The sequence below is a fragment of the Toxotes jaculatrix genome, chromosome 13 (assembly GCF_017976425.1).
Source record: "Toxotes jaculatrix isolate fToxJac2 chromosome 13, fToxJac2.pri, whole genome shotgun sequence".
Classification (NCBI taxonomy): Eukaryota; Metazoa; Chordata; class Actinopteri; family Toxotidae; genus Toxotes; species Toxotes jaculatrix.
Window position 1 is genome coordinate 17666000 of NC_054406.1, and position 13672 is coordinate 17679671.

General features: G+C 39.5%; 1 protein-coding gene across 1 annotated transcript; it reads right to left on the minus strand.

The window, feature by feature from the left end:
- Positions 1-3422: 3422 nt before the first annotated feature.
- Positions 3423-6609, minus strand: LOC121192198 (macrophage mannose receptor 1-like). The gene is made up of 6 exons (XM_041053777.1): positions 6605-6609; positions 6456-6517; positions 5964-6347; positions 5470-5787; positions 5266-5357; positions 3423-4463 (listed from the first exon to the last, which is right to left on the minus strand). The coding sequence occupies exons 2-6, from the start codon at positions 6490-6492 to the stop codon at positions 4377-4379; spliced, it is 918 nt and encodes a 305-aa protein (XP_040909711.1). The 5' UTR covers positions 6493-6517; positions 6605-6609; the 3' UTR covers positions 3423-4376.
- Between the last annotated feature and the right edge of the window lie 7063 nt (positions 6610-13672).

A 13672-nucleotide genomic window follows, 5' to 3' on the forward strand; every position in this document is an offset into this window, starting at 1 on the left:
CTGGTAAGAAAGCCATTAGCTATGAAAAACACTGGCTGGGGAAGCTGAGTCAACTTAGCAAGCTTAGTCTGCCACGCCCAATAGGCCTCAAGGCAACCGCAGTCTTGCCTGAAGCGCTGCAACAGGATGAGGATGAGGAAGATGAGGCTTTGTTGAAGCTTTGACACTTTATTAAAAAAATGGTTCACTAGTCCATGCTTCAAGGACATAGTGCTCAAGTAGGACACCTAGTGGTCAAGAAGATGAACTGCAACTGAGACATGTCATTGATAGGATTTGATTCGCCATGCATATTCCTGTCCAAACTGTATGGTTTCAAGCTGGCACAATAAAATGTAAAATAAACATGAACTCATGTTGAAGACGATGTTTCTTATTTGGAATGTCTGATTGCAGTAGGCTAATAGCTATATACTTAGCCTGACATTTTGTGCTATGAATCATTCCATCCTAAAACAAGTCTAAATAGCCCATAGCTTAAAAGATGTTGAATAGTGGGTGTTCAGTAGGCTAGATGGCAAATGTGATCTAATTTCAAATGTTTAATTGATGAGCTAAATAACACTAAACTCGAACCCACTTTCTTGCAAGACTCTGGTTTTCATGATGCACCTGAAGTTCCAATCACATTACTTTGTGGTTGTTTCAACTATCTGAGTTACATTAGCTACTACACTCCATGACCCTTCTTCTACTCCCACCAAAGTGCATGTTACAGTGCTTACATCAACTGTTTTCATTTGCTCCGAGTGTCAGGGTTTAGTAATGTTATAGAATCTTTACTACTGAATGCAACACTATCAAACCCAGTTTCTGTCAACTCAGTCTCTATTTGCTCTGAAGGCTCAACTTAGCTCTCCCAAAAAGCTGAGACATCCAAACCAGTGACAGGGTTTCGATACTGAACGAAAGAGTAAAGTGCTTCAAACATCACTAGTCATGTGACCAAACCACACCTCGCCACAGTGGTTCGATACAACTACTTCATGAGCTACTGCGCATGTGTCGGAGCCTCGGGTGTCAGAGGACCATCACTAGCTGTATGTCTGGGTTTAAAGAGACTTGGCTAAATGAAAAAATCACAGATGTCATGATCCAGCCAGATAGGCTAACACTCCACAGAGCAAACAGAAAAGCCAGAGTCCTCGTCATTGACTTCTTACTACTTTTTAATTCTATCACATACCTCAGTACCTCAACAGCTGGCAGAGAAGCTGGAGCTACTGGACATGGGCATGAGCACTTGCAGCTGGGTCCTTGATATCCTAACAATGAGGTCGCAGACAGTTAAGGTTGGTAGCCATACATAAACCCACCTTGGTGAGCACAGGCTCGCCACAGGGCTGTGTCCTGAGTTCCTTGCTGTTCACCCTGGAAACGCATGACTGTACTGTCACCTCAAACTGCATGAGTTTTGCTGATGAAACCATGGTGATGGGTCCATTCAGTGATCGATGTGAAACAGCATACAGGATGGAGGTGGAGCAGCTGACAGCACGGTGTAGGAACCACAATTTTGTCCTCATTTTGTCCCCAACTAAGTAGGTGTTAACTGACTTTAGGAGGGCCCACTGGTAACACCACCCTCCACTGACCACTGATGGCAGCAATGTGGAAAGACCTGCCTCATTAATTAATACTATAGCCACTGTTAAGAAGGCTCAACCCACTCCGAAGATTGAAGAGAGCAAGTCTCCTCATCTAAACCCTCATCAGCTTTTTTAAGTTTATCATTGAAAATACTCTGACCCACTACATCACCTCATGGTTTGGTAACTAGCCAAACTGCACCAAGTAAACAGGATCAGTGAAGACAGTTGGGAAGATCATTGGATTCCCTTTCCTCTTCCTGCAGAGGACTTACCACCAACAGACAGCAAGCTGGACAATTTCAACACTGGATATTTTACTGAAAATTTCATTCTGATGATGGCACTAAATATATTGGGAATCAATTTCTGCAGACTGTTTTTACACTGAGTGTCCCTTCTAATTTATCTTGTTTATCTTTTCTTATTGGCCTCCTGTCACACTCAAGCCTCCCACCAGATGTCCCTGGACTTTCTTCTTGTTTCCAGATCCACCTGCTCACCTGCTCTCAATTTCCAATCGCTGGAACTTCTTCCCCTACACACGAGTTCCTCATGTCCTTCGTCTCCTCCCAAGTATTTGTACCAGCCCCTTTCCCCCAGTGAGTCATCAGATCGTTTGCTAATATCTCTGTTTATTTCTCTTTAAGCTGCTCATGCTCAGGACTCCTGTTCCTGCTACCTGTATGTAATAACCTGTTGTCTGTCTGCCTTACTGTCTGTAAACCTGGTCCTCAAGTTTCCTTCATTTCACCAGCCTATGTGTCTGCATTTGGGTCCCCCTGCCTTTGCTCCCACCACCTGCCAAGACGAATCTTCTTGTTAATCATGTGTAATATGTGATAAGATGACTTTCACAATAAAAAGTGTGTCCATCATGTTGAATCTCAATGTTTATTTTATATAACTACTGGATTGTATTTGTTTGGTAATTTGTATTACAATTACATTTTAACTAAGAATTATATGACCACTATCCTCCTAAAGAATGGACCAGTTACTGCCTGTATCCTTCCCCTTTTTTATCTACCACTTTCCCCAACCACTGCTGTAAACTACACAACAATAATGCTCTAACAATGCAAGAAATGAATAAGAATTAATAAGAAAAACTTTCGGGTTTCGAGGTTATGGAAAATCGTCTTCCACCATGACACTTTTTAAAATCTTGTCAGCTAGCTCATAAGCTAATGAGGAACACCTCTCTAATGGATTGTTTCACCACTCACCTTCTGGAATATGGCTACAGGGTCATGTTATCATTTGTCAGTTATCTGGGTCCAGGCCCAGGTCACAGGGGCAACTGCCGCCAAGTCCACAATGCACCAAAGTCCCTACGGCACCTCCCACGGGTGGGAGGAGCTCAAAGTGGGGCTCAAACTCACGACCCCAAGACACTGAGTCTCGTGTTCTACCAACTGAGCTAACTGGGCAGCATGGCTACAGGACGTGTGGACCAAATTTTTATCAACAAATTATGAAAGTAGCTATATTTGATCATTTTAAAATGACAATGTGAAAACAAGGTGATAATGTGAAAGGCACAGGTCACACTGATGAACTTGAATCTGCAGCTATCCTCGGCTTTACAGAGCTGTTTAGTGAGTTTCAGTTCATTGTTTATCTGTCCTGCTGCAACTTTCCGGTGTTGGTTCACTCCCACTGCTTTCAATGTATTGTTGTTGGTGCAGCAGACAAGCTCTAAAAACCTATAGTACAGTACCTGCTCAGCACCAAACAGCTAGCTAGTTGCTATAGCTAGATAGATAGCTAGATAGTGGAGCATTTAACATTGAAAGAGCCAGATAACCAAAAACGTAAAATAGAGTGAATATTAGACTTTCATTTGCCAGGTGGACACAAATATGACTCCAAATGAATGACAAATGAGATGAATAAATGAAAACTCTGTAACTGCTGAATGTGTAAGTAAGCGACTGTTAGCTAACATGTTCTCCACATCAACTTAAAAGGTGACATTAATTTTGTGCCTTTTTCTTGTTTATGCTGCCCTTTAATGTTTACAACTGCAGACTGATACATTGCTGTAAATATCTTTATTTAACATTTGGTGACTTAAAACTTCAAATTAATGACTCATAACTGTTCTATACCACACTATTAAATTAGGAGCCATTGGTAAAGACAGGAAGTACAGCTTATAAATCCTCTGTAAGGAAGGCCTCGACACAAAAAGAGTCCAAAACAGTATTCTGTCTGAATTCCAAAATTCCAAAAGTCATAGTTTTGATACAAAGGTGAAAATGCCTGTTTCCACATGAGCATCTCCAGGAGCAAGTACAGTAAATACAAACTCCTCAGATGTTGACAGAGAAAGTTTTGCAACTCATTCACAGTCTTTCTTTAGTCCTCTTATCTCTTACACTGTTTGCTGTGATTGAATCCTGGTTGTGTGTATGCCACATTAGACTTAACAACTATATGAAAAAAACAAACAAACAAGAAGCTTTGATTTTAAAGGCTGATTATAATGACTAAGCACCTCTCAGCAGGGTTTAATCCTGTCCCTAGGCCACAGCATGTCACAATAACTCTAATCTACTGTGATACCATTTAGACTGTGATTTGCCATCATCTTTTAAAAATGGACCATCACCTACTTCTCCTGTGTCTTCATCAACACCAAGCACAACACACCTCTGAGTGTTCACTGCTAATACATATGCAAACTAAGCAGTTTTTATTCAAAATGGTGAAATTAAATTAGACAATTTATGCTGTGAAGCAACAGGACAAACTGTAATTAAAGCTCCAGTAATTAAAGCTCTAATTAAAGACTTTGCCATTTGGTTGCTTCCTCCATCTCAGTCTGAACTTCTGAGGGATCCTGCTGTCCTTCATACGTTTCGTCATCTAAAAGACAGAATAAAACTTATTTTTGACACCAGTTTACTGTTATATTGTTGTGTAGTCAATCCTGAATCATTAAGCCAGACTAATGTAAACTGAGAGTCAGAGCATTTTATTTATTATTATATCATTTTAGAGTCATATATTGTTTTGAGGGAAACACGGATGTGGATGGATCTGGAACCACGCTGAAAGTTTTTCAACACATTTACCCTGTTTACAGGTGTGGGTGAATACTACTGCATACACAAGTGAGCTTACCAGACCTCTATAGCCTGCTCCTTCTCTCTGCTTGAGGCTGACAGCTTGAGGCTAAATTAACCGCTAACAGAGTTACACACCGTTGGCAGTTGAGTTGTGGGTAATGTAGTTGCCAGGTTTGAAAAAGGAAGAACAATGTTTACGATAAATGTCCGTGGCTCAACCTTTGAGTCCATGCCAAAGTGCTTCAAAATAAGGGGTTCAGCAAACATTATGTCTTTAAAAATCCATATGGATTTGGACCTTGGAGCAAAATTCAGTTCACATCATGCCATCATTCTTACATTACTGTTTAATGGACTGCAGAACAGTCAGTAACTGAATCTTGAAAATACCAGGCTAGACCAAAATAAGCTTCTGGCTAGAAAACACTGATGGTTCCCAGATAAAGTGTTCTGACACATTTTAGTTTTTGGGGAGATGCAATGACAGTTATTGTATGGCTTGCCATGGAATTTGGTACAGACCTTTGTTAGCCAGAGCATGGCTGTAGATTTTTAGTCTTGCTTAAATTCATATCACCCAGAGGAAGATTGAGACTTACATTGTTCAAAATAGCTTCTTGCACTAGAGGATCATTCAGGTCCACAGATCCTTCAGATGACACAACAACCTTCAGCACTTTCATCATGGGAACTGCAGAATGAGAATAAAAGTCATGCTTTTAGTGTGTTGTTAACTTTTGAGCTGTAAATCTTTGATAAATTCAAATTTTGCAAATTCACTGACATGAAATTTGACTGCTTACCTGAACATATGAAATGCATTTCTAGGTCACAAGGACGATCAGCCCACCCTTCCAGTGAAGCCTGTACACAACTTTCCTGTCCACCACTGGGTTCGGTGTTTAGCCAAAAACGTAACGAAGAGTCACTCGGGTCAGACCACGTCCATCCAAGTCTATACAAACCAATCCAGTGATGTGATCCACCAATCATACTCCTGATCTTCTCCTTCTCTTGCTCGTCTCTTATGCTGGTCAAGTCCGTGTATTTGTCCCTGCAGTTTTGCTGAGCTGAAACCCAGGTCATAGGCTCTGTAACTTGGATGTGCTCATTGGTGGACTCTGAAATTATACAGCATAATCAAAAGAGGGAGCGTAAATATAACATGGTCATTCAGTGTTAGAAAGGGATAACTGTAAAGTGTAAAATGATAATTAACTGATGCAATTAAATTAAAATTTTATCAAATGAATACATTCATAACAATATATAATACTGTGAAGAAGTGCACACTCACCATCATAACACACAGAACTGTAATTACTATTACAGTTGACATCATTTAGAATGCCTGTTCCCATAATTACCACACACTGCTCCACACCTCCGTAGTTGTCCGTTTGTAAAACAAACCAATCTCCAACTTCAGTGTTGCCATCTCTGTAGAGATATGTATCGTTCAATGACCACTTCCAGACGTTAATGTCATTATAAAGTCCTATCCATGTGAGTTGGCCACTGCTATCAAACATTGTTTTCACTCTGTCCCAGTCCTCTGCCGTCTCTATGGTTGCCAGGTCAGCAAAATGCTCCCGACAGTAACTCTGAGCTTCAGTCCAGTTTTTCCACTGATGCACCAGGTGGTATTCCCTGGTGGTGCCCAGTGAAAGTGTCGATTGTGCTAAAGAGACAGGAATTCAGTGACTGTTTGCAAAAGTTTTAAAATCATATCTCACTTTACTGTGTGAACAAAAATCCATTAAATGGGAATGGATGATTATGCACTAACCCAGAAGCAGCAAGATCACCACTCCTGTCGTTTCCATTCCTTTTTTGTTACGTTGTATAAGCCTGTAATACAGATCAATAGATCAAACAATCAGTAAACCCTTAAATGCAGGTATGTATGTATAAGTTAGATTTTATTGTTACCAGCACTGTTCTGTCTTCTCTGATGTGTCTGCGTTGGTTACACCAATATAAGTATTTCTAAATGTTACAGCCCAAAGATATTATGCAAATATGTGCAAAATATGTGCAAAACATTGTGTTGCATTCTGAGAAGCTAGGATATTTTCTGGGAAAGCTGTAGGGGTGGAAGAACAGGGAGAACGCCAAAGGCTTTAGATACTATTTCCTTTAGCGCTTCACAGGTACATATATGGTGTAGTATTAGTAACAGTTTACTTGAAGTCCACCTGTTCAGCATTCACAAGAAGCATATCAACATTTTATTAATAGTTAAACCCTTTATAATGTAGTTGTAAGTTGATATAAGGACATGTTTGGTCTGGGTTTGCATGTTCTCCCTGTGCCTGCGTGGGTTTTCTCCCAGTACTCCGGCTTCCTCCCACAATTCCAAAAACATGTGCATTAGGTTAATTGGCTACTCTACATTGCCCTTAGGTCTGAGTGTGTTCGTGTGTGGTTGTCTGTCTTTGTGTGTCATCCCTGTGACTGACTGGTTACCAGTCCAGGGCGTACCCCACCTCTTGCCCATAGTCACCTGGGATAGGCTTCAGCTCCCCCGCGACCCTGACGGATCAAGGAGTATAGAAAAAAAATGGATGGAAGTTCAGACTACAACATTTAACTTCAACAATAACAGGATAGTGAAAAGTCTTCACAGGGTTATTCTATTACTTGTAGAACAAAAGCACAGTGCCCAAATCATGGAAACTCTCAAATGTTAATCCTGTGCTCAAAAACCATAAGAAAGTATTGTAAATGACTTTTAACCATCATTTCTGACCTTCTAGCAAGTCGTCTAACTTCCTCTGTGGCCAGACACTTGAACCCACTTCAGCTTGTTTCCAAAATTTACAGAGGCACAAACAGTGCACAGTATGTTTCATCCCAGAGGTAAATTTTACTGCTCAAAGCTTGCTCTTCAACAGCTCGTTAGACAAATTTGTGATACTCATTTGAGTCTCATTTTAGTTTCTGTTTTGTCTGAAATGTTTCTGATATTTTTCTCCTAAAATTCACAAGGAGAAATAGGTGAGACAGATCAGTAAGCAACATGGATCATTCTTGAGAGTTAAGGGACATACTTCGCAAAACTTTTTAACGGCTCCTTTTTTTCCTCATTCAGAAAAGAAAATGAGCAAAACTAGAGTTACTATGGAGCAGTATGTGAGTCTACACATGCAAACGCGCACATGCACATACACGTACATACACATACACAGTATATGGAAAAAAAATTGTACAGCTGGAAAACATAGGCCCTTTATTAAAATGGCAACATGCAGCATTGCTTCATAAAGCATTAATTTTGCTACAATCTGTAACCAGTTAGAAGGAGCAGTAGCTCAAGTGCTAGAGCTCTACTGCAGACATGATGAACCAGCAGATCAGTCCTGCACCCACTCCCACTACTCAAAGTATATGAGGCCCTGACCACGTGTTGGAATGTTAACACACTCACAGACTGGTAAACTGAGAGATTTCACATGGCTCACATTAAAGAAGTTAGCTGAACAGTAAATGTGTCTCATCCCAGTAAGACTGTGTTTTTAGAACAGTGCAACAGCTACACAACAGTGCACAAGATATAGTCAGGCCCAAACACAGCCCTTCTATGTGAGGGCTTCTTTGACAGTTGTCATCTCAACCAATGTACATTACTCTACTATTCCACAGTCAAGACTTTTTATTACAGTACAATGCAAAAATTCTAAATCTTACCAAGGATATTTGGCTTATTTCTTGTCAAAGTACACACTTATAAACATAAAAATACTAACTAAATAAAAAGTAAGTTCAAAGTAAAGGAAATAATAGAGTGTTCGTGCTTGTAGTACATAAAGAAAAGATTCTGCCAGTTTAACTATTGAAATCTGCCTGTTAACCACATTCATTGAATATCTTATGTCAGTGAAAGGCCACTGAGAGGTGATTGTTACCTGCAAACAGATACTTTGACTAGTTAGCCAATAAATATGCTTGGTAAGTTTCTTGAAGGTTAATAATTTCCAATGTCTTCATCATTTAGAAAATTTGAACTATAAATGTGTCTCAGTAAGGTTTAGTTTTTAGAACAGTGTACAAGTCTGTAAGTCTTTGCAGCTCTCATACGGCAGTCGTTTATTAAGGCTTTCTTTTACCTTACTTTTCTCATCTGGGTCCACCCATCCAGTGTTTCACATTGCATGACATAAGCTGAAAGAATAAAAGGAAACGCAAATTACATATTACACAAAAATTGTGTTGGATGCTAGCCTAATGCTAACTAGTGCTACTATCTGCAGCATATGCTGATCACAATGGTGTAAGAACCAACATAAACATGTAGAACAAGGTTTTACAAAGTTTTACTCAACTTATATTTAAGGGAGATGTGACTGGCTCACCTTTCGCATTCTGTAAGGGTTTGTTCCTCTATCTCTCCTGGCTCTTTCTGCACCTTGACCGATATCCTAAGATCTCTTTTGGAACTTAAGATGAGGCTAAATTGAGATTCTGTGTATCTTATTGCTCTGGAGGAAAAAAAAAAGAGAGACAGGAGAAATAAGACCTCGTCACATTTTGGTGTCACACAGATCTCATAGTTGCCTAGGAAAAACAACTCAAACTGATTTGAGATCTCTTTTCTACTATTCTCCTGCCCTGGAATGTCATTATTAAATATTTTATGCATCCTCAAGGATGGATTTTTGTTCAGCTTCAAACCCGATGAAGATATGAAGACTCGTTGATCATGGAGTTAATGGTGGGTTTATTTACACTCAGCCACAGAGTCTGTGTCTGTGGAACAATGTCTGACCTGCTCACTGTAGGATGAGCAGTGTAAGGCAGTTGTATGAATCAGGTATCAATAAAATACAGTTTTCCTGCTGGTACTTAAATGTAAGTACAGTGGAAGACAACAAGGCCATGGGGGACAAGGGAGTGACAATTAGATAAAGTTTCTGTTGATACCATGGCTCTTACGAGCACACATTATGTTACAGCCCACATATCTATGAGTGGCACCAGTGGAACATACAGGATCATTCCCACAGATGTGTTTGGTGAAGTGATTTTTACTGAAAAAACAAATAAAATACACATGAAATCTTATCAAATCAAATCTAATAAAATAACTATAATAATGTAATATATTTATACTTAAATTGGTACAACATTCAAAGATTTTGTGACAAATCTATTCTCTACTTAGTTCTAAAAAGAATTTTCCCCAATCTCCTAAACCTTTGTACACGTGGGTCAAAGTTTCTGTACAGCTACACACATTCTCACATCCAATTTGGTTTTATAAATCCCAGCCTTTTCAGAGGAAGTGGCAAATGCAAGTTTCAAGCCCCCCTTTGCAAACTCAAGAGTAAAGTGACAAGAATAGTTGGCATTGCCAGCAAAATAACTGTAAAGCTGAGTGAGCTGTTTACTGCCAGGACAAGAGAAACAAGAGCTTCAGGCTTCTGACAGACTTTTCTTGGTTTATTTGATATTCTTATGTTTCATGCTTTGTTTTGGGTGTTTGTATTTTTTTTTATTTGTGTGCTGTACTCTACACATTTTCATCTCAGTGGTATATTGTCGCCATGTTTGCTCTGTATTTTTTTATATGGTCCATTATTTATATAGGTCACTACAAACAACATTTGTAAACTGCAGTGACTTTCAACACCCAGAAAAGCTGAGACAAAGAACTGATTTAAATCACGCGACGGAGGTGAACATGCAAATGAGGGCTCATCATCTTTCCTGTTTCAAAGACTATTTGACCTTTGAGTATTTTGCCATTGATTTCATTACATAACATGTGTAAAGAGAAAGTTCAGTCTTGAGTTTCAAGTCACTGTCTCTTTTTTCAGTATTTAACCAAGATCACAATCTTTCCCTCACTCTAACCGAGTGCTTCAAGTGCCTAAACATACCCATAAAAATGTTAATCCTGCTTTAACTGCTATGAGTATATCTCGTGGGGAAAACAAAGAGAATGTTTTACAGATGCATTAATGTTTTAACAGATTTTCATTAAAAACATTTCCTCTATATGCTGATAAAAAAAAAACATAATTTGAGTATTATGTTGACATCTTTATGAAATAACATGTTTACTGCTGCAAATTAGTAATATGTATGGAGAATGGACCAGCTGCTACCTGTATCCTTCCTTTTTTTTTTTCTTCCACTTTCTTCAACCACTGCTGTAAACTATCTAACAATATAAGACATTAATAAGAACAAGATTAATAAGAACATCTTTTGGGTTTCCAGGTTATGGAAAATCCTCTTCCAGCATAACACATTTTTTTTTATCTTGTCAGCTGGCTCATAGGCTAATGAGGAACACCTCTCTAACGGACTGTTCCACGACTCACTTTCTGGAATATGGCTACAGGACATGTAGGCCAAATTTTTATGATCAAATTATGAAAGTGGGTATTATTGATCATTTTAAAAAGACAGTGTGAAAACAAGGTGATAACGTGAGAGGCACAGGTCCCAGTGATGAACTTGAATCTGCAGCTCTCCTCGGCTTTACAGAGCTGTTTAGTGAGTTTCAGTTCACTGTTTTTCTGTCCTGCTGCAACTTTCCTGTGTTGGTTCGCTCCCACTGCTTTCAGTGTATTGTTGTTGGTGCAGCAGACAAACTCTAAAAACCTATAGTACAGTACCTGCTCAGCACCAAACAGCTAGCTAGTTGCTATAGCTAGATAGTGGAGCATTTAACATTGAAAGAGACAGATATTTCCCTCAGGAGTTGGTAGAGGCCATAAAACAGAGTGAATATTACTGCTCACAAGCTACTATACAATATATATATATTTTTTTACATATGCAACAGAAAGGAGGCCTTAAACTGGAAACTCAACAGTAAAGTAACTAGAATAGTCACTCTGCCAGGACAAGAGAAACAGCTTCTTTTATGTTTCATGCTTTGTTTTAGGTGTCTGTATTTTTTATTTGTGTGCTGCATCTCAGTGGTGTCTTGTCACTATATTTGCTTTGTGTTTTTTTATAGGGTCCATTATTTTTGTAGGTCAGGACGAACAACATTTGTTGTTGCTTTCAACACCCAGAAAAGCTAAAACAAAGAACTGATTTAAATACGATTTGAACGTGACGGAGATGAACATGCAAATGATGGCTCATCATCTTCCCAGTTTCAAAGACTATTTGACCTTGATGAATTTCAAGTCTCTGTGACCTTTTTCAGTATTTAACCAAGATCACAATCTTTCCCTCACCTTAGCCAAGTGCTTTGAGTGCCTAAACATACCCATAAAAATGTTAATCCTGCTTTAACTACAAGTTTATCTTGTGGGGAAAACAATGTATGTAAAACATCAAGATATATGAATGTTTTACAGGTGCGTTAATGTTTTAACAGATTTTACAACTCAACAGCAACACAACTAGCCACACAGGTGATGCATGTATTTTAGTTGCATATTTCTCTGCATATGTGTACTGTGTAATTGTTAAATTGGTGTAAGGGAGGGAGAGCAGGAAATGGCTGGGTGAACTGGTCCCAGACTGAGCAACATCTGGCGTCCCAGACAGGAGCATTGCTACACATCAGGCACCCCAGCATGTAGTCAACATGTTTAGTGATGCTGATCACTTTAAATAGTCACATTTAGATGCCAGACTTGGACAAGGCTCCACTACTCGAGCACAGCATGGTTCTTTACATCTAATGAAATCATCTTGATTGGTTAAGAATGGACTTGACTTGCCAGCAGGAATCTGTCTGCCCCTAAAAGCAATATCTTATGCATGAAGGCTGTTATTGTATATTACCATTCATTTTACAGTTGTATATTCAGGTTTAAACATACCTTGAGAAGTACCTCCATTTAAAGTTATTCTCTGTATTCACTTTTACTCTGTTAATCCATAAGTCTGTTATGCAGTTGTAAGATTGTATTGTCTAGTCACAGGAATGAATGGGCACATTGGGCAAGTGGGCCCAGCTGTGTGCCTGAATGGAAGGTCATGAAAGCAGCTCCATGAATCACCTCAGCAGGGTTAGCCTGCCACAGATCCTCATGATTTATCCCCAGCAGGAGAGACCAGTCATGAGAGGAGGTCAGAGGCAAATAGTATGCAGTCAAGTCCACACATACAATGTATTTACCTGCACCAGCCTGTTCTGGAAGCTCACATGAACCTGGGGCCAAGTGCCCTCAGGTATGCCTAAACGCACACATGCACAAACATACACACAAACATAAGTATCGCTCTTATCCTCAAGGTCATTAGAATCACTTATCCACTTGTTTGCTTATATTCAAGAGAAACTGCCACTAAAAGACTGATAAGCAACCGTATCCAATCTTTAGGCGTGTTAGATGGTGCTAGTTGATTTAAATGGGTATTAAGCAGTTACAGAGGACAAAATGGGGGTGAGGAGACTCTGAGCTGGGAACTGGGGAAAAATACAAGCACCCAAGATCGATGCTTGCAGTGGCCTCTCTAACATAATACCTTTATTTTTCTTGTCAGTATCTTTGTACATGCCTTAGCATGCTTGGTCCGCTACACCCAGTAGGCCTCAAGGCAACCACAGTCAGCCCGAAGTGCTGCAAAATGCACAAGCAAACTAGTCTGTTATCTTGGCTGAAGACTGTCAATTGGTCAGCAAAGTGGATTATATCATTTAAGGCTTCTCATTGCACTTTCAAGGACTGCTGTATGTCTGTGTTTACAGAGACTTAGCTAAATGAAAAAAGCACAGATGCCATGATCCAGCTAGATAGGTTAACAGTCCACAGGGCAAACAGAGAGTCCTCATTGACTTCAGCTCAGCTTTTAATTCTATCCCATACCTCAGTAGCTCAGTAAATGGCCCAGAAGCGCATTTTCGGTTTTCGGCTGAAAGAATTTTATCACCGAAACAACACGGCCGAAACAGGATGTTGTGATGGCGCAAGAAATGAATAAATAAAAATAAATGAAAACTCTGTAACTGCTGACTGTGTAAGTAAGCAACTGTTAGCTAACATGTTCTCCACATCAACTTAAAAGGTGACATCAATTTTGTGCCCTTTC

Bases quoted from the DNA above. Each gene is read 5' to 3' on its own strand.
- LOC121192198 (XM_041053777.1), bottom strand. From the start codon at position 6,492: ATGGAAACGACAGGAGTGGTGATCTTGCTGCTTCTGG. The intron at 5,788-5,963 runs GTGAGTGTGCAC...GTATAATTTCAG, and splicing joins CAGTTCTGTGTGTTATGATG to AGTCCACCAATGAGCACATC. The intron at 4,464-5,265 runs GTAAGTCTCAAT...TCTGTCTTTTAG, and splicing joins AAGAAGCTATTTTGAACAAT to ATGACGAAACGTATGAAGGA.